The sequence below is a fragment of the Aulonocara sp. 'chitande type north' Nkhata Bay genome, linkage group LG3 (genome assembly GCF_057382095.1).
Source record: "Aulonocara sp. 'chitande type north' Nkhata Bay isolate Kocher_YH1m ecotype deep benthic linkage group LG3, A_spYH_male_GT1.1, whole genome shotgun sequence".
Lineage (NCBI taxonomy): Eukaryota > Metazoa > Chordata > Actinopteri > Cichliformes > Cichlidae > Aulonocara > Aulonocara sp. 'chitande type north' Nkhata Bay.
Window position 1 is genome coordinate 52,713,965 of NC_141346.1, and position 21,631 is coordinate 52,735,595.

The 21,631-nt window shown below is 40.7% G+C and overlaps 1 protein-coding gene across 3 annotated transcripts in view; it reads left to right on the forward strand.

Moving 5' to 3' along the window:
- Positions 1-21,631, forward strand: part of dock11 (dedicator of cytokinesis 11) — a 79,933-nt gene that overhangs the window by 49,294 nt on the left and 9,008 nt on the right. For all 3 annotated transcript variants that reach the window (XM_086285226.1, XM_086285224.1, XM_086285225.1), the window contains 11 exons: positions 836-973; positions 5,616-5,798; positions 6,094-6,207; positions 8,025-8,240; positions 9,871-9,928; positions 10,579-10,685; positions 12,019-12,141; positions 15,337-15,450; positions 17,286-17,432; positions 17,790-18,000; positions 18,518-18,708. In XM_086285226.1, the coding sequence (XP_086141352.1) occupies positions 836-973; positions 5,616-5,798; positions 6,094-6,207; positions 8,025-8,240; positions 9,871-9,928; positions 10,579-10,685; positions 12,019-12,141; positions 15,337-15,450; positions 17,286-17,432; positions 17,790-18,000; positions 18,518-18,708 (1,602 nt within the window). The remainder of the gene's footprint in view (positions 1-835; positions 974-5,615; positions 5,799-6,093; positions 6,208-8,024; positions 8,241-9,870; positions 9,929-10,578; positions 10,686-12,018; positions 12,142-15,336; positions 15,451-17,285; positions 17,433-17,789; positions 18,001-18,517; positions 18,709-21,631) is intronic.

A 21,631-nucleotide genomic window follows, 5' to 3' on the forward strand; every position in this document is an offset into this window, starting at 1 on the left:
TGCCAAGCTAAACCCAAGTCCTAGTCTTGACCTCATGCTTCACAGTGGATGGATGTCTTTGCTGGATTTGTGGAGCTAATTTTTTCATCCTTCATGCAGGTTCATATCATTCTGGGAGAGTTTGATTCTCTGTTTTATCGGCTCTGCCTTTGTTTGACGTCACAGCTTCCTCAACTGCTCGGTGTTGTTTAACGCAGCTTACCTAAAGACAAAAAAACAAACCCAAACACCAGACTTGGTCCTTTTGCTTATTATCCTTAAGTGGAGATATGCTTTCGAGACAGTTCTGGACCCCAGCCAGCCTACTGAACATCTGGTGTTGTTCTCAAGTAGTCCTTTGGTGTGGATGGAGTGAAGTTGGACATATTTAGATGTCATTCTTTTTATTTGTTGGCAGCTGTTGTCTGGCTGGGTTTTTCTCAAGAAAGTTGCAACCAACAACCTACGCAATTCGCATTGCCACATTACAAGCAGGCTCACATATAGAAGCTTTTATTGGGTGTATCCTCATGCTCTAGCTGTGGGTTTTTTTTCGAAACAGTAACTTTATCAATGGCTTCATCTGATGCGAGCATGAGTACTGATACTGACACTGGATCCCAAATTGTAGGGTCCCGAAATTGATGGGACACAGTAAAAATCAGCCGCTGCCATCAGTCGTTGTCATCTCGTTTGCTTTTAGTCGATGAGAACAGAATGAGATGCGCCTAAAACGTCATCAGCATCGTTCAGCTCATAAATCTGCTCACACATCAACAGTGATGTAGGAAATTGATGAATATAGTTTGCACTGATATTTTGTGCATCTATTCTTGTGTGTGTATGTGTGATTCAGAACCAGCTGCTGGACAGCGACGGTCACAACGCACTGATGAAGAAGGTGTTTGACGTCTACCTGACTTTCCTCAAAGTCGGCCAGTCAGAAGCTGCCCTCAGACACGTGTTCGCCGCTCTGCGTGCTTTCATTAACAAGGTATGTGTTCACATTCGTGCGAAGTGTTGCTGCAGTAGTAAAATCAGTATGACTCAGATGATGCCTGGAGCAGGTAAACATGCTGTGTTTTTGATGACCGGAGCTGATATACATTTTTGTTTTTGCCGCTGCCTTTCCACTGTGAACAATGAGATGAGTGAGATGTCTGGTTCCAGCCTTCACACAGACGTTCTCTCTCATTCCATCTAATAGCTAAAAAAAACCCATAGGTCACACTGCTCCAATAAAGTAACCTGGCTTTTCAGTGTTTCTCGTGTTTTCTGCCTCATTCCCAGCCACTGGCTAGAAAAATGCTCTGAAATGTATCTAATAGGGCTGCCACAAACGATTATTTTGATAGTCGACTAGTCACCGATTATTTTTGCGATTAGTCGACTAATCAGATCATCATCCACTGGACGTAAAACGTACAGCTTATTGCACCAGCAGCATCTGCTCTTATATAACTATCATTAGCTTACAGCTTTAAGTGTTTAAGGTATGTGCTAACTAAAAATAAAGACAAGATGATAGTTTATTAAATTTTAATGAAATCTGCAGATTGTTTCATTGGAGTTTAATAAACTCAGCCGTCTGCTCCTTGCTATCTAAAATATAACAGGACACTGGAGTATATTCTTGAGCATCTCACACTTCTGATAATCAGCTGTCTGCTTGACGTTTATTCAGCTGTGTAAAAACTAACTTTAATCTCAGACAAACTGATTTACTCAGGAACAAATAAAATACTGAAAAAAGCCAAACAATAACATTTTAAGTTATCCAAGTGACTTATATATGTTTAACCTGAGTAGCGAAAGACGGCGGTGGGTTTGAAAACGATTTGCCCGGAGTCCGGTGTTCTCACCGGCTCTAGTGAGCCTTGAACCCCAGCTAGCTATCGAGCTGGTGGGTAACAGACGTCTCCGAAAATGTCTTGATAAACTGAGCAGATATTTGAAGTTTACACAGCTACATTCTCGCCTGAAAACATCTTAAAACTTTATTTTGTGACCCAGAAAGAATAATAAGAGTAATATTAAAACTAACTAGGTGCCGCCAATGTTGGAAACTGAGCAGGGCCACCCTATGAATTCTGGGATAGGTTGGGCCACGAAGTATACACCCGACCCATCCTTCATATCTGGAGAAATGAAGGGCGCATTTGTCGGGCGCATTTGTCGGAGTCTTCAAATTTGGACAGCCTTCGTCATGTCGCTGTAACGTAATCGGCCTACAAATGCGGGCAGAGGAGGATGTGGTTTCTGACTTTGGACACAGCTACGACACAGGAGTTGCTTCTTCTTCTTCGGGGTTTAACGGCAGCTGGCATCCTTGTACATGCAGTGCTGCCATTTTTCTGTTTCAGTCCGTTATTACACTCTTAAATCCTACTACTTATTCCTGCGTCCTTTGTGATCTTACAAAGCTTCAAACGACGCGTCGACTATTAAATTAGTTGTCGACGATTTTGATAGTCGACTAATCGTGGCAGCCCTAGTATCTAATTGAGTATTTCTCACTGTTATGTTGCATAGAAATGAGCTTCAGCACAACTCAGTCAAAAGCTGCTGAGGTAATAAAGGTAGGTCCCAAGGGAGAGAACAACCCTCTTCCTAGAGTTATCATATCAGCAGTGTCAGTGTCATATGGGTTAATTAAGTGATGAATCAGAGAACAGCAGCGGTGAAGACTTTGTTCTGGCGTGCTTCCTCCTGTTACAGTTCAAGCATTAAAGGTTAGCCTCTGCAAATAGTAACTATCCGAACATGAACACTTTAAACACTCGTGCTTGGATCAGGCGAATAGTCGTCTGCAAATTGATTACAGTGTGTACAGGTTCATTAAAATGTCAAACAATGAGGTTTGTGAGATTCTAAAACCAATAAACTGCTCTTTGATTTCTTTGTAGTCCAGGTTTCCTGTGTCAACAGATTTTGCGCACAAACTGTTAAAGGCACACGAGCGAGCCACAGTGCAGACGTTGTCCTTCATTAACACAAATGGTGGAGTGTGTGAATGCACGGCTGAAAGTAGTCCCCCAAAAAATAGTCTTTGCAACTTGTACTTTAATCTATTCTGTCTTTATTTCTACAAAGTGGTCTGTTTACACTAGTTTGTTTTGTAGAGATTTAGTGTTTACACAGAATAAAAGTAGCAAAAACCATCACTAGGTGTTTAAATGCTACTGTAGACATCTACTAAAGAGACATGATGTCTATTTAGTAACTGAGCAGTGCTGATACAGTTATTTTTTCAGCCAGACTTATTAGGTTGTGTTTGGTATGTTTGTGTGTGTGTGTGTGTTTCATTTTCTCTGCAAACACTCAAAAAGCTTAATTTAACTGAATTCAAATAAAACTTTGTAGGAGTGTGGAGTGAGGTCAGCTTAACAAGCCTTTAAAAGGTCTTCAAGGTCAGAAATTGAGTCAACATATGGAAAGTACTTTGTAAACATTTAAAGTATCACATTACATTTGATGTTTTTTCTGCTTTTTACTGTTTAAAAAGAACGAAGAAAACAAAATGAATATGTACAAAATCCAATACTATTCCCTTAAAAGTCCACACAGCCCCGGTAGTCAGCTCTCTTGGCGGAGGTTTGAGTGCTTGTGTTTAATTTCACAACACAAAAAACAAAAGTTTGTCTTTATTTGCTTTGGCGGTCGTCATTCATTTATTTTAAATGCTGGATGAAGATGTTATCACTATGAACGATGATCCCAAAGCTGTGAGCCCCTTCATTTCTGTTATAACAATAACTTACTTGCTTAACTGATGTGAACTTATCATAGATTGCAAGAGGCAAATATGCAAACATGGTTTTCACATAGGCAGAGCGGTGTCTCTGGGTTTTAGCCGCAGTTTTGTGTGGCTAAAAATCCACCACACAGACAAGCTGAGAACGGTCTGTTTGTCTGTTCTCAGCAGTCGACACACAGTCGCGTGTTTTTCTTCTTTCTTCTTTCAGTATTGGATCTTTCACACTCCAAACGGAAATGTCTTTACAAACTCAGTGATCTTTTGCTTTCTTCTGCACATCATGTTTATATATGTTGGAGGTAATAATGGAGCCTTCTCTGGCTCAATCTTGTGCTCCAACTGAGCGGTCAGATTCATCCAGGTATCGCACACATTTATCCACGCACGACACCTTCTAACAGAAGAGCTCGTCCTCGTATCAGAAACATATTGATTCTCCTTCAGCTGGCTTTCTTTGATCGGTTTCCATGTGGAACACATGCGTGAAACTTGTGCCGACTGTTATTTTAATCAGGGATTAGCCGCGCTCTCATCCGGTCTGCTTGTTTTTGATCCACTCATTTATGCTGCGTTTGGTAGAAATTAGGCCTTTGTTAGCAGACAAACAGAACTTTCCACTTCCAGAAGTGGATTTTTGCTATTGTGAGTATTGTGACTGCCTGAAAACTGGAGAAAGGTGATATGGGCAGCAAGGACTTTAACAGCAGCATTCTTTTGCAGTAAATAAAAAAATGTAGATAAACAGTTCAGATTTCCCCCCTCATTAGTTAGAGACAGAATATCAGTTTTTGTGACATTTTATTATTTATTTCGTCACAGGTTTATATTTGTAACTGCACTAGATTAAAACTCTTACCGGCAATCGTAATTCCTGGCAGCAGCGTGCCGTGTTTTCCTGTTAACAGCCAAACCTTTGCTGTTCTTGGCCACACAAACACTGGTAACAACATAGCGCATCGAGACTAATTCAAGTCTAAACACGACTCAAGACTTAGCTGGTACACAAGACTCATGAGGCAGGCATTGCAATAGTGTCCTTTAGTTCATCTTATATGTACTAGTTCAATTTATATGTACTAGTTTAAACCAATCAGGGTCATTACAATGTGAAATAAGAACTAAAATGTTAACAGGTCCGTTTTTTGTTACTTCCTGACAATAAAATCACCACAAAAAAAAACCCAAGCAAAACTTTGCAATAACCTTTTAACGCCAAGTGTATCATGTTTGACACACAGGTTGATGATGCAGATGTTTTCTAGACCTTTGATTTCCCCCCAAAACCTGAATAAATTTGACGTTTTACGATGTTTTGATTGAAACGTGCTGATGCCATCCTGCTTATTTTTAACAGCACCCTAATGTCTGACCTTTGACCTATGACGTCGAAGGATTATTTACCAGAGAAGCGTCTTTTCTTATCTCCTTTACCCAGTTGTCGTGCAACTCTCTCCATGCAGTTTCATGTGATATATTATTACTCAATATGGTTTCTTGAAATTTTTTTCAAGGTGAACTTTGACCTTGAGTGCTAACAATGAAGGTCAAATGCTTAGCCAACCTAGGTACTTAGCCCAGGAGGTCTACTATGTTTTTGTGAAGTTTGAAGATGATCCATAAAAAATTGTGGGTAATATAAAGTTTTTTATTTTTTATTTTATTTTTTAGTTATTTTTTGTGGTTTTATTTTTATTTTCAGCCAAATCTAAATGGACTTATTATTAGTATCTACCATAACACAAAGTTTTAATGTGATATCTTCACTGTGTATCAAGTGATTTATCGTTTTCCTGCTGTCTTTCCTACACACTCACTCTATTTTCTAACTCCAGCCCTGTCCTGAATCTGTCTTTAATACACTAACCCGTTGTCCCGCCAGTTCCCTTCGGTGCTGTTCAAGGGTCGCGTGACGCTGTGCGAGGCTCTGTGCTGCGAGGTGCTCAAGTGCTGCGTCTCCAAGCTGGCCTCTCTGCGGGCCGAGGCGTCGGCCCTGCTCTACCTGCTCATGAGGAACAACTACGAGTACACCAAGAGGAAAACCTTCCTACGCACACACCTGCAGGTAAAGTGTTAATGTTGACAACTGTTGACGTTCAGCACTCGGTTTTCTTTTCTCCAAGAACGCTCCTCTGAGCAATTCACGTGCAGTAAGGGAGGAGAAGAATGTAAAGCGTGTAAGAATGTAAAGCGTGTTTAATTGCAGACGGTCTGCTGAGTTTCTCTTTCTGTTGTCTCGCAGTGATTAGTGCACATACTATTTACTGGATCGTGTGTGCATTTCCTCCTTTCATTTTCATCTTTCTCCGTGCCCACTGCCCCACCCCCTCCACCTTCCCCTGCTTTTCTTTCCCGAGTAGATCATCATTGCAGTAAGCCAGCTGATTTCTGACGTGGCGCTGACCGGAAGTTCACGCTTCCAGGAGTCTCTCTCCATCATCAACAACTTTGCAAACAGCGACAAGGCCATGAAGGTATTGTGGAAGTCTAGACAACCAATCACAGCTGGCACCAACAAACATTCATTGTTACCATTATTCACTGAGGAGTTTCCAGGTGGATGTATTGTAAAATCAATCTGTAGATTGATCTAAATCCACACTTTCTTCATAGATGATAATAATCAGCGAATGAGCTTTATTTTTATGCTCTTTTCGTGTAAATGAAGTGTCACAACAAGTCGTTACTCATTGCTTCATGATTTTTTCACTATAATTCACCATTTTTCTGTAGTACACACAAAGCACGGTGCTTCACTTCACTTATCAGGACAGAATGTGATGATTAGGAAATCCCGAGGTATTAGTGTTATAATTCAAAAACAGTAATTATAGTATTAAAGTATTAAAGATGTTATGACTTGGGTTTTTTTTTAACTTGTTAATCAGGATTCAGACAGTCTAGTTAGCAGTGGATGATTAACCACCAAAGTATCTCTGTTTTTGTCACGAGTTGTTTGGAAGAGACTGTGAATTAGCCTTCGACGATCTTCGATGACCTGAAGGTTAATCGAGCCTGACTTAACCTTCAGGTTGTTCCTGCTTCGTTTCTCTTGTTCTTTCATGAGCGATTGAAGGGAGCAAGTTTCGCTCCCCTTGTTGTTTCTTTGTGTTCTTAAGAGCAGCCACACAATCACACTTGTGAAACATTACTCCTCATGGGAATTTGAATCATTGCTTGAGTGATGTAATTTGGTTAAACAGTAAATACCGCTCAGGAGGTTTAGATGACAGATTCAAGTTACTGCTAGGACTACTAGTGTGAAGTATGGCGCAGTGTTTTAAGGCGTATAGTATTTACTGATTAACTTAGCAGAACAAAGTGACGATGAGAATAAAAAGTTTACGTTTCAATAATGGCAAATGTAATCTAGCACAAATAAGAGGTCACAAACAACCAGCTTGTTGAGAAACTGACTGGACTCTGCAGCATCATGAAGCTTGCTGGAGACTTGGATTCATCTGGATACATTTCACACCTCACACGGACCCTAACAATCACCCAGAAAAAATGCTGCTTTACCACGGACAGGTCCATAATAGATGAGCTGGCGTTGCTGTGCCACTTGCGTAACTCGGTGATATTCTTCCTCCACGCAGTGTCATACAACAGTTGGTTAATAATGACTAAATGATGACTCTGATTTGCTCTGACTAGCTGGTGATCTGGTGTTGTTCCCCCCTCCGGCATTTCAAACAAATTGGCCTTCATGGCAACTATCAAAGATGCAAATTCCGACAAGTTTTGGCTCAACTTGGCAAAAACGCTTTCGTGCGATTCCTGTAAATAGCTTCCTCCCCAGATACGATGCTCTGAAAAGGAAACAAATACACAGGAAGCACAGGCAGCAGCAAAAGCTACTGCATTCACACCTGTAGTCACTAAATTGTCTCTGTGCATTGCTGTTGAGTAAACCCCAATATTAGTATTTTAATGCAGAGTAAATCTGGTCCTACGTCTCTTGCACCTTCTTGTGGGTAGGACCTTACATAACGAGCCAACCATATGCATAGGTAAGATTGTAATGTAATGTAACTGTAATGTAACAAAGCAGTAACACACATAAAATGAAGGCTGGAACACAATATGGATGACCTGCATGTTGTCTTCTGTCGCTCCTATCAGAATAAGAGCCTTTTTTTAGAAGATTAGAAAGTCATCCCCCACGCTGCACTTAAAACGTTTAAAGGAGTTAATTTTAGTCTAGCAGCAGGATGCAGGCCACATCTGAAGCTCCTGTTTCCTCCTAGATCTGTTCCCTTTTTAACCAGTGTCTGTATGTTTGCTGCAGTCCACAGCTTTCCCCTCAGAAGTGAAGGGTCTGACCAAGCGGATCCGCACAGTTCTGATGGCTACAGCCCAGATGCGAGAGCATGAAAAAGATCCTGAAATGCTGCTGGACCTCCAGTACAGCCTGGCCCGGTCCTACGCCAGCACCCCTGAGCTGAGGCGGACCTGGTTGGACAGCATGGCCAGAGCGCACCTCAAAAATGGAGATTTGTCAGAGGTATGAACAGGAAGACTGTGAGTGATTCTGACGTCTGTGTCTCTCCCTTTTTAGTCATTATCTTTGTATTGTTACAGTCATGTGGATAGCGGTCTGTAGGAGAATAACGCGGACAGGCAGGTTGTGTTGTTTGACCAGACATCTTTGATCGCACATCAATCACATTCACGCTGTCTGGTACACAGACAATGAGACCTGCAGAATTAGTCCTGCAGGCCATGTTTTCCTTTCTCAGCTGCAGTGGTGTTCAAGTTAATCCAAGATGCTGTCATTTCAAACTGGACACTGTAATATCTATAGGCCCAGCTCAACATGTATTTGAGTATTTTCAGCATTTAGTATTTTTATTGTTATTAAATGAAACTTTAAACGTACAAGTCCACTTACTTTTTGTCCCCTTTTCTTTTTGTGTTTTTGGTGATGCTGCAGCAAAAGGTTATTCAGGGTGACTAAGAAACAAAACTGAATGCTGCATCCTCTGCCAAATGAAACTCAAATGAAAATTTTCATATTAATACCGTGAATACATCCAGTCCCGATGTTGTACAAGGAAACGCTTGGTCAGGATTAGATCATGGGAAAGCGAGTTCAAAGGTGAAGACTGATATAGAACTTGACCCTGGGTCGTGCAGCTGATGCGCTGTTAAGTGCAGGTCAAGGTTATTTATTTGGTTATTTAAAAGTTGATATTTATATAAGGACTTTTCTCAAAGGATTTTTCAAACTTTTCAGTATAAAGTGAGCCAGTTAATTTAAACACTCCAGAGGGATTGTAACATTAGATCTGTTTTTATCTCTGCCAACGAGGTTTTTGGTAGCGTTGTGTGCGTGTGTTCTGGACTTTGTAGGTCTGTGGACAGCGGTCAAATTAGCGATGCAGTTTAGCAGACATCGAGGTGTTCAAGGTCAGCTCAGTGATTTATTGATTTATTATTGATGTGAGGGTCAACATGATAATAATTCTATGTAGAGCTGCTATTCTTTTTATTTGCAACATATAGGCGTAGAATTATCGTGTTAGCTTATTGTGGCCTTGTTACATACATTACAGTAACAGGTTATAACAGTTTAAATACACATTTATGTGCAGTGTTCCTGAATACGTTTTTTGTACTTGATGTTTATTACTAAATATTTAAATAATGAATTGAATGCTGCACATGTAGCCACACAAAAACTAATTACACGTCAAATCATGTCAAGTTTATCCACATGGGTTTCAACAGGATGAACATTTTTATGTACAATTAAATGAGTGAAGTGAAAAGAACTGCTGAGCTTTTCAGCTACTGTCTATTCCACATCACGTCTCTTCCTGTGGAGAAACATATTGGGTTATGCTTCAGTAAAGGATAAGAGAAAGTCAAAAATGGCTTTCATGCCTTACAGCTATTTCGCACAGTCTGAGAAGACAGTTTCGTTTCAGTGGTAGGTGTGGCTGTAGATATCTGCCTGAATGACTGAACACAAAAAAGTCATTAAATGCAGCCTCGAAAATCATGTGTAATGATGTTATGTTGCTTGAAATATTATTGAGCAATTGCCAGCTGCATTTAAACAGTGTGCCCTGGTGTTAAAAAGTTTTTTTTCAGTGTGTTCTGTTCATGATGGCCTCTTCTTGTCTCCACAGGCTGCGATGTGTTATGTTCACGTGGCTGCGCTGGTTGCGGAATACCTGAACAGAAAAAGTAAGGTCCCCCGCCCTTCTGTACACAAGAAATACTTTGCTCCTTCTTGGCATTGTGTGCCTAGTGTAACTGATCTGCTAGAAACTCGTGAAGCAGCCTTTACTGTGGACCTCCTGGTGATATACTTGGCAGTTTGTTTGTGGCTCGCTGTTGTCACAATGTGCAAACACTCCACAGCACAGTGGAGTCGCAAAAGCAAATTCTCACAATGCCGTATGTTATTTTTTTAGGTTATCCTTATCTTATGCAAAACTGGCTGTAAGTCTCTGTAATCCGCCAAACAAATGTGTGGTGGATATGCTGACAACAGTTGGTAGACGACAAAGCTTATCTCTGAAAATTTGTTTAGGTTTTAGTCCAGCGGTACGTATGAACTGAAGCTACCTTCCATCAGGTAGATTAACTATCACCAGGCAGTTACAGCATGTTGGGAATCGAAGAATATCCACCTTTCATGTGTTTCATTTGGTTGTGGGTCACACCTATCTGGATTTTCGTGAGTTCTCAGTGTCACAAAAACACCTGCCACACCTGCTGGGGGAAATAAATAAATAAATAAATAGAAATGTGTTTTGTAGAAAATGTTCTAGTGGAGGTTTATGTGAAACATTTTTTGTTTTCCTCACTCATCTTTGCTGTTTGCTTACCAGAGTTGTTCCCCAGCGGCTTGGCAGCTTTCAAGAAAATCACCTTTAACATCGACGAGGAAGCTGCCATGAAGGAAGACGCCGGCATGCAGGATGTCTATTACACTGAGGTGTGGCACCTGTTCAGGAAAAATGCTTATTTAAGATTTTCTGAAGATATAGAGATCGACCCGACAACCCAGTTAAACAGTCGTTTTACCTCAAATCAAACAGAAACAAAAATAAACGGCTTATTTGTCACTGAATTTTGTACTTGGATTTATGTTTCTCAAGCAAAGCATCAAAAATCTGTTTGGCCATCTCTACTGTAGAGTGTTTGTTAAAGAGGACCCACTGTGCTCAACACAAATTTGGATTCAACCCTTACATGCATGAATTATGACGACCTCAATCAGGATTTATTTTCTTAAGTATTTTTATTCGTCTTTAGGCATGAAAAAAATGTTTCAAAGAGTTTTTTACATGTCCACTGGCTGACCAGTGGGTTGCTGGGTATGGAGTGACAGGTTCTTATGATACACGCCGGGTTACAGGTAGAAATCCAGTAGAATGATGCTCCCGCTGATTTAAGTAAAACCAACATACATGTGTAGATTCATTCCAAATGGTTCTCATGTTTCCGATCTCGTAATATAGGGACGTATTAGGTGCCCGGAAGTGTGATATACCAACGATTTGTCACCTAGCGTAAAATGTTACGCTATGAGAGTGAGAACGTGTTAGGAGTGACACATCAGTGTCCAATGTACTGGCTTATGTGCGAGTATACCATCAACACTGACACAAATACCAGAAAACAGCCTTTGAATAGCTGTAGTGACCACTACGGGTTAAAGGGTTAAAACTGTGAATTCAGTTTATTAATCTAATAAAAAACAACATAATTTTTAGTTTTAGATTTCTAAAATATTTGGAGTTTTCTTGTTTTTATAACAAATGGGGTTTCCTAATCAGTGTGTTCAGCACCGTTACAGTGGTGGATACTTATATTAGACCTTTCAAATAATACGATGAGCAGATATAAGACATTTTTAGGATCCAAATGTTTCAGCACCGAAGATGTGAAGACGTGTCAGACTGAATAGGCTACTGTCATGGGAAGAGTCAACATTCACAAACAGGTGTTAAAAATAATAAGACTTCTAGCAGGAGCAGCTAAACTTAAATTTTAATTTAATTTTAATTTGGTCATGTTACATATGCAACACTGGCTGTGAGAGTGAACCATCTAGGAAAAACTTGGTCCAAGGGGGAGGAGCCTAATTGGCTTGTTTCAGACAGAGAATGAACTGAGGGGCTGCCCCAAGGCTCAGTACAAACTGTAAATGATGCAAAGCTACTCTACCAGAGTCCACAAATAAAAGAGGAAATGAGCATAATGGGTCCCGTTTTATGAATCAGTGTTAACATTTTAAGGACATTTCTTTTTCTGCCATTGTTTAGGAAGTGTTGGTGGAACACCTGGAGGTCTGCGTGGACGCGCTGTGGAAAGCTGAGCGCTACGAAGTCATCACACACATCGCCAAACTTGTTATCCCCATTTATGAGAAGCGCCACGAATATGAGGTAGCGTGACATCATCCTTACACGCATCCGTCGTGCATAAGGCTGTGTTCCTGTGAGTGTCAGGAAATGGCCTGCATTTACAGAAGTGTCCTCTTTCACATGAAGTTCTCAGTAACTTTACCTGCACAGCGGGACATCATTTCATCCCTTCACAGTGCATATTTTCACTTTGCACACCTTCTCACCCTGTAAGAATTTGTGGTTGATGATTATTTCGGTTTGACAAATGCAGCTGTAGTGGATTTGGAGGGTTACTCTGGGAGTCATGAAAGTGGCTCTCTGAAGACCTGCCACGGAGAGTTTCAGTTTAAAATCAGCCAGAAATGACACCTTTTCATAAGCGTGTTCTAAGTGTGATATCAAACTGCGCAAAACTGCAAATGACTTCAATGCAAACAAGACTTCAATGCAAACTGTGCATCGCAGGGTTACTGGAACTTGCATGTAATCATTTAATGATGCAGAAAATGCCTAAATGTTGTTATAGGTGATTCTAATCTGCTGTAAAGGAATTTCAGCTGCTAGAACTTAGAAGCAAAGTTCCCTCTAATTTTTCACGTGTCTGAGCGAACACACAAACCTCCTGAGCGATCCCTTTGACCACTGTGAGCGACGTCAGACGTGTGCACTGTGGTCACGCCGGCATCGAATCCATCCAAGTTACATGGTTTATTAAAATAATCAAATTAGAGCATTTACATTTATGTTAGACTACTTTTAATTAACTGCTTTAGCCCACTTACCATGAAAATTTAAAAAATCTTGTTCATGACCTAGTATTCCAATATGTTAACACTATTGGAAGCAAAAATAACTTGAACTCCAATTTCGAAAACACAACTTCTTTTTTTTATATATATATATAAAGCTCTGGCTTGTATTATGAGTCTGTGTGAGTGTCCTGTAACTCTCTGTCTGCAAAATACAGTAAATAATGACCAATGTTGGGCAATTAATTATATAGTTACTTCTTCAAAAAAGTAACTCAGTTTGGCAAGCAACAAAGTTTTTTGCAGCTATTTTTTTTAATGCAGCCAAGGCGTTTTTAAATAAACATTTCAAACTATTTATAGAACAATCAGCTGTTCTGCATCAAATCTGATGCCACACAAATTATTTGTGCCACTCCAAAAAATTATTTCTGTCCACTATGAGATAAAGGAGAACAACAGCCTGATGCAGGCCTGACAACAGGAGATGTATCACTCTGGAGTTTGTTTTTGCTCACAGGTGGAGAGTGCTTTCGAGCCTTTTTTTTTTTAACGCCGATTTAATCGTTTCTTCCCGCAGTAAATATAAACAACCAGTATTCAGGAAGAAAACCAAACATTGCATTTTTTTTATCACAACTCTGGTTTTACGTGGCCGATCAACACAATTTAAAAACTGGTGTAAAGTCCCCACATTTTCCCTCAATTGTTCCGTCTGTCCTGCTCACATCTCCAATGGTTGTACACGTTGTCATTAACGTCGCTTCACTCCACATCAGCCACGCCGCTTTGCCAGCTAAAACACTGGTGTCGGCACATAAGGACGCTGTCATAGGTTGTCAACGACCTTGATTGGCTGCGTATATACGGTAGGCATTATTGGCTGGACTATGGGATAAGGTGGCATCGTTCTAATCCCATATGGGAGCAGCCAGTCACTCACTAACACTGCAATACAGCATTGTTAAAGTTTTAATTTTAATTTCAAATCAGGTTAAATTTTATTTGTGCGCAACGCAGATTTTCTGTGCGCAGCTTAGAGGGAACATTGCTTAGAAGGCATACCAAGGATACCTGTTTTATTGGTGACCTTTAATCTCTGATCAGAAACAAATATCAGCGCTTTGATAATAAACCCAAGCTTCAGTGATTTACAAGTTTGCCACAGTTTGAGGTGACACAGATCTCTTCGGGGTCGTGGCAGGAAGGGAATCTGGCACAAAAATAAGTGGCAGCTGCCTGCTGTGATGACCCCTTGTGACTAAGAAAGCTGCCATAAATAACTATAACAAAAAGAAACTTTTTATTTATTTTAAATCTCATGTTTAACAATTTCCTGCTGCGTTAACCTCTTGTCTTGCTTGCAACAGTGTTGCATTTCACTGTTATATTTATCTTCTCTGTCGATTTTTACCACCAGTTCATCATCATCATCATCTGATAACGTCTCTGACTGGAGCAGGCGGCACTAATAGGGATCATTTTGTGCAGAAGAAGAGTCATATGATGCATGAAACATCTCCTTTTACTTCAGTGCGCACCAGTCTGAAGCATTGAATGGTAGAGGACTGTGAGCGCTCACCGAAATGTTCCTGTGTGTTTAAAAACTTCAAGAAAAACAATTAAAAAATGCAGGAAGCATCTTGAGTTTGAAATCAGAGATGTCAGCATTACAATCCCGAGGAGCCACTGGCACTGGTGTTTGTGTTAGATTATTTACTGCTTCATAACTTCATTTCAGTCTGTCAAATACCAATTTGACCTTTCAAAACGCCCAGTGTTACACTTTCTCTCACGAGTATATCGGGTTATATTTTGTGCTTTTAGCAGCTCTTTGCTCTGAATGGAGGAGGTCTTTCGCGGCATTTCACCCCACTCTTTTCCTCTTTTTTTTTAAGTACCTGCTTAACCGGTTCCGTCATATCTTTACTGTGCTCCACTGCGGCAACATGTTGTAACAGCATTGAAAAACAGCATGAACCAAATGTCAAAATGACAATGTGTGCAGTGCGTTGGCTCCTGCACTGGATGTGTGTGCGGCTCAGAAATAGCAATGCCTTCTTGGCGCCGTTAGTCTACTGGGGGCTGTGCTGGAACAAGTCTGATCCACAGACGTTCCAGTACTTAACCTACATCAGGGATGAGCGGCTAACCAAATACAACAGGACACCATGACTGGTGTCCAGAGTCCATGCCCAGGGAGGTCATGGTTGGCGTCACACGATGTAGCAGCGACATGTTTGGCAGAGCTGTCATAATATTTTGGTTTGTCTTGATATACAGAATTGCTTCTTTGAGCCGTGGGTTTGCAGTTTTGTTTTTTTTCTGTATACAAAAACAAATAGACTTTAATTCGTGTGTGTTTTGCCGAGTTGCATAACTCAAATTCCTGTGCCGGCTTTGTGTGTACGGCCCACTTGCTGCGATAAACAAACAATCGCTAACAACAGGCGAGCTCTGATGGCATCTGTTCTACTTTTTCCAGAAACTAAGCCGACTGTACGAAACTCTGCACAGAGCGTACAATAAGATCATGGAGGTGATCCAGTCGGGCCGCAGGCTGCTCGGGACCTATTTCAGAGTGGCCTTTTATGGACAGGTGAGGTCAACAAGCAGCTTCCGAAAGCACCCACACACTCACGAAGACTGTGTGAAATGTAAATGTTGAGTGTATACGGGGCCTGGTGATGATTCAAATAATATAAATAACAGTACTAATAGTCTTGTCACCTCTTTGCTCACTTACAAAGAGGTGAAGAGTCGTCTCTAGTTTCTGTGCGCGTTTACATGTTAATGGAGAGAGACCAAAATCACAGAAAAAAACACATTATCGATTTGCATGTCACTGAAGGACATAAACATTTGATCCCCTGCAACACAGAATTCTGGCTCCCACCGCAGATTGGCTGTGTGCCCGCAGGTTGCAATCAGTAGTCACTCATTCAGTCAGTCAGTCAGTCACAGATGCTCCGGATCTCACATAGTAATGCGTCTCTTCCAGTCTAACCTCTCCACGACCTTGGGCAAGACCAAAGATGTGTCAAAGGACATCAGGGACACGACTGTAGAATAAAATGCTGACATCCAAATTAATTTCTCACTTCTTTAGTTGATATTCTGTCTCTCTCCTTTAAAATGAAACTACCATAAAAATTAGCCGCTGTTCATTTCTTTGTAAATGAGCAAACTTGCAATTTAGGCAGGGATCAAATAATTATTTCCCCCACTGGGAGTCCTCAGACTTATGTGTGAAACTTTGCTATTTTTGGTCATTCTCGCCTGTTAGGTTTATTAGTGGCTACTTCTGGCTTCTTTGCATGTTTAAGCTAACAGCTATGTTATCGTTGGCTGGGAAGCCAATGATGTATCAGATATTCATTTCTTCTGTTCTGACACCATCCCAGTTGGGTTAGATAGATAGAGCTTCCTCAAAAGTGTCCATGTTATGCTTTTCTCTATTAGGCAAAAGAAGAGTTGTTTCATGTGTCAGAGGTTTCAAATATCTATTTACTCAAACTACAAAAGCAGGCAGTTAGCAGGAACAGCACACCTGCTAATTTGTCTGTGCTCATGTGCAGGAGAGCAAACAGGAAGAAATTACAAGCTGTACAAATCTCTTTGATGGACATTTCAGCATTGCAGTTATATAAATACAAAGCAGGATGTTCCGTGTTTTTTTATTTGAATGAAGCTGTCATGTTCCAGCCAGTCCATGTAAGGAAAAAGACGTTATGCTTTTGAACGTAAAAGAAGTAAATTGTTCGATGGGAGATAATTAGGCCTTGAAATGCTTCTCCTTATTTCTAGGGTAGTCAGACATTATTGTGTGTTCACTTTTCTGGGAAAATGTCTCAAATTCAGACTTTAACCCTGGTCTGTGAACTACTAAGCTAAATGTTCTGCTTCAGACAGTTTGTTCCCTCTTGGCTTTATATGATGTCTTTAATATGGCGATCTGTGAGCACAGAAGCCCCACCCTCCTGCTGCCTAGTCTTTCTATTTATGTGAGGACAGCCAATCAGCCAATCAGACATTTGGCTTGAAGGAAGAGGAACCAAAAAGTACTTTTTCAGAAGAATAAATGAGGCAAAGTTGAAGGTAACTGAGGATTATTTAGAACTGTGAATCAGTTTCTCAACTTTGCTTTGTGTGATTCAAAGCTGTGAGTAAAAACAGTCACCTACACAATCTTAAATTATAACGGTTAGAAAGTGACTATAGGCAAGATTTGAGGAAGTTTGAGGAAAATAAAGCAAACGTGTACAATGTGACATCCTTCAGCATGCGCCATGTGGTCTGTGACTGCATCTTTTATGATCATTTACTAATCAGTAAGGACATTTGTATTGAAGAAAAAGTTGAAAATTTAGTCCTAAGCAGTTTTGCCAAGTTTTTTTTAAGATGTTTTCCAATATAAATGTGTATTTTGAACAGGGCTTCTTTGAGGAGGAGGACGGGAAGGAGTACATTTACAAAGAACCCAAACTGACCGGCCTGTCCGAAATCTCCCAGCGGCTGCTGACGCTCTACGGGGAAAAGTTTGGGCCAGAAAATGTCAAGATAATTCAAGACTCAAATAAGGTACAGTAGATAAATGGAGGAAGGAAAGGGTGGGAGACGGTTGGAATACTTTAATTGGCAGGCTCCTGTTTTTGTGGAAAGCAGAAAGTAGCAGAAATAGAAATAATTAATTTGGCAGTGAAGCCACACTCGGGTGTTTACTCAGAAAATATCATTTGTCCAACATAAAGTGATCAGTTTCCACCCGTGGATTTTCAATGAAGTCCCAGTTGGTGGTTTTAAAGACTGTTTCTTTGTCTGCTTTTGATTTCAGAAGAATTCAGTGGGTTATCTAGTGATCTTTCTTTCTTTAATAACAAGACTTCATGTTGCTTCTGGATGACGTTCTCATTTAGCTTGCTGACTGCTTGCCTGCAGGTCAACCCCAAAGACCTTGACCCCAAGTTTGCCTACATCCAAGTGACCTTTGTCAAGCCCCACTTCGAGGAGAAGGAAGCGCCAGAGAAGAAGACGGACTTTGAGAAGTGCCACAACATCAGCCGCTTCGTGTTCGAGACGCCGTACACGCTGTCGGGGAAGAAGCACGGCGGGGTGGAGGAGCAGTGCAAGAGGAGGACCATCCTCATAAGTACATAGAACACGTTTAGAAAGCAAACACGAGAAGAACGTCTCATAGAGTTTTGCATGTGGATACGCCACATTAGTAACACATTCTTCCTCCGCCGTTGCACATTTCAAAGGCAAAAAAAAACACCTAGTAGCAGTGTGCAGAAACATGGGTCTTTTTTTTTGTAGTTGCACGTCTGCCTACTGAATTATCAATAAATACTGAACTGTATTAACAGCTGGTTACTGTAGCAAGTGACAGCTGGACATTAGTCTCCTCTGAGCAATGAAGAGCACCTTTTATTTTATCTATTTATCTGTTTCTGTTTATGTATGCTGAATGCTTGTATCTCTCATTGTTTGCGCACACAAAAGTTCATATGTCCACTTCTGCTCGGGCATGTCAGACAACAAGAATTCACCTGAATTCACCCCTACAACATGTCACTGTCTCTTTTTTTGTTGATTTTTCTTTCATTGTTTGTTGTATCTGCAGCGTAACATGACCTAACAGGTTCTGCCTGCGCTCTTGTCTTTAGCTGCCAACACTTTCCCATATGTTAAGAAGCGGGTGGAGGTGGTGGCTGAGAAGCAGGTGGAGCTTAAGCCGGTAGATGTGGCCATAGATGAGATGAAGGCACGGACGGCGGAGCTGATCAAGCTCTGCTCCAGCCAGGAAGTGGACATGATCCAGCTGCAGCTCAAACTGCAGGGCTGCGTCTCTGTGCAGGTAAAGGCGAAAAAAAACAAAATGTAAACTTTCTCAGATGTGCTGCACAGCTGATCACTCACTTTTATTATTATTTTTACATTGGTTTTTCTGTGAAGAGTGAAACGATAAGCGCTAGCCCATCTTAACTAATAAAAAGGTCCAGTACAAGACAGCGCTGCTCATCACTTTGTATCTCTAGCTATCAGAAGCACACACCACATAAGGCAGGGAGATGAATTGTTTTGAATTTCACAGATTTTCTTTAATCTTAGAGAAAGGTCATTCTAAAATCTGTGTTGTTTTAGTTTACAGATTACCAGTGTTGGTCAAGTTACTTGAAAATGGTAATTAGCTACCAATTGCTGATTACTTCTCCAAGAAAGGAATCCTGTTACTTTACTGATGACTTATTTTCAAAAGTATTGCTGAGTTACTTTTTAAAAACATGATACATAATACATAAAAAAGCAATAGACCTTTCAACCCAGCTCTATTTTTCTGCATAATTCATCATATAAAATTGAATCAAATGAAAAAGCCTCTTTTTAAAACTTGTTTTATTAGTTTTAATCTTTTAACTTTATGCACATTGCATCAAGCAAAAATTAAATTATATGCAACAGCCTCTGACTGGAAGAAATGTCTTTAACATTTAAACCTATTTTCTGCATATTCCAGCATAGAAAATAAAATAATGTTTTGTGTTTATACTCACTCTTTCAAATAGATGCGAGTAAAACACAGCAGAGAAAAAATAAAATCAAAGATTCAACGGCTCTTAAATCTATTTTCACCTGTATAGCAGGAGTGCGGCAGGCGGAGGTTTGCCCAGTGACCCAGCGGTCATGTCAGTGGGAGGATCCAGGGGTTTCACATTCAGCGTGCTAGCTGTTTGCTCAGATTTGAAGTTAAATTTTTTGCTGTAGAAAGAAGTTTTCCTCTCACGCAGAGTGAACAGCAGATGCTAATGTTTTTGTGACTTTTTACAGAATCAAACTCAAAGTAATGTCAGTACTTCCACGCTTTAGACGCTGCACTGTTGTACTCTCTCCCGCACTTGCTATACTGTCCATTGTTGTTGTTCTATGGCATTTCTTGCACACTCCCACTAAAATAGTATTTATAACTTATTAAGCATATATTCTTTAGGGGGTGAAACCTCAGTTGACTGGCCATAGGTACCTCCAGATTAGTTGAGATAACAAGATTTACGCATAAATAGATATTTCAGTTTTCTGTCTGTAGTTGACTTGTATCTGTAGTTGACTTGTATTATTTCTTTCTTTTACATGTTGATGAGTTATAAGTGTCATTCTTGAGTGAAAATGCTGATGGGGGGTGATTGACCCTCCTCCTCAGTCATACAGAGCACAGGATGAAAACGTGCAGTTACCTGGGAAATCCTCACTGACTCAGTAGTTACAAAGTAACAGCTCCATGGCTGAACTTCTGTCCGTAATAGGGCTGTAAATCTAAGGATGACTCAGAGCTCTTTCTTGGAATAGATTAACTGATAACCAGGCAGAAGATGTGCTAAACTGAAAATCTGATAATTTTGCTGGCTTTGTGTTTTTTTCCTCATTTTTTACAATCACCCAGTGGACATTACCCTTGAACAAGGCTGTGCTGGCAATGTGTCTGAAACCCCTGTTTTACTGTCTTTAGGTATTTCTCTCAGTGCCGCAGTCTTTCACGTTTTCACTCTTGTAGATCACCGAAGGAAATTCAAAGGATTGATTCCAGAAACTCCCTCCAACAGTCTCCTTTTAGCTTTTGCAGTTTAACTATTAGTTATTAAATTAAATATTGCAGTTTTTACCAGAGGCTAACACACTTTTCCTGAAACCATTCACACTAAACAAACATTTCCCGAAGCTTATTGTCTGTACAGTCAGCTAGCATTTTTAAAGAAGTCAGACTTTGCCATCAGAGAAGACATGCAGGACTTTTGAAAGCTTCTTAGAAATCACGTTTACATTGCAAATGTAATTACTGAGCAACTACAGTGTGTCATCGTTTCTTGTGCGGTCTGGACCCGGCCACACTTTTTATTAACACCACATAGGATGTGTGGCCTGGTCAGGCAGTCTGCCAGCTTTAACCTTGGATGTCCCGTCAAGCCTTGCTTTGCATCTATGGATACTTCCCACAACCTCCCTAATGGAATTAAAGCGGTTTCCTTTCGTGTAGGAGTTTCTGTCAAAACACTCCCACTACTATGCTGAGAATAGATCCCCTGTTTACAAATGTGCAGTTTTTGATGACGAGAACAGGCTGGCGCTGCTCCAGTTCCCCTTCCTGTTAAAGTCACCTGAAGTAAGACTTCAAACAGATGTGCTCGTGAAGCGGCTGCTGTTTTGATGTACCATTTGTCCAGCTCGAATGTTTACAACAGGTTTTGTTGTTGTGGTCTTCTTTAAAGCTCTTATGCGGGGCAAATAAGGTGTTCACCTCCTAAAAACAAGTACATCATTCACTGTACCTGCGTGATGGATGGGACTGAAATTCATAGCTCTCTATTTGCCCTGTAACATGTGGCATTTCAGTTGTTTCTGCCCGTGAGGGTAACGTCTCTTTTTTCCAGTAAGCTGACAATTCCTGAAACTTCTGTTCCTCGCTGTGATTGGTGGACAGTTATCTTTGGCCACATGGCCACAGGCTCGATGTCGGACAGTTCACGTTAGCGACCTCCACGCTGCTTCTCTTTTCTTCGTGCATCCTTAGTCTGCCATATACTTCCAGGCGGTTGAATGAGCTGAGGTGCTTTGTAGTGCAGACACAGTCCTGTAGCACTCTTTGCTTATGATTTGTTCTTGTGGAACATCAAAGAACTTCTAAGCATTTGAAGTTTGTTGCATTCCTCCTCCAGATGGTTCAGGATAACGTTAACGCTACACAGTGGAAGGAACACAGTGTTCATGCGAGTATGTTTCAGGTGGCG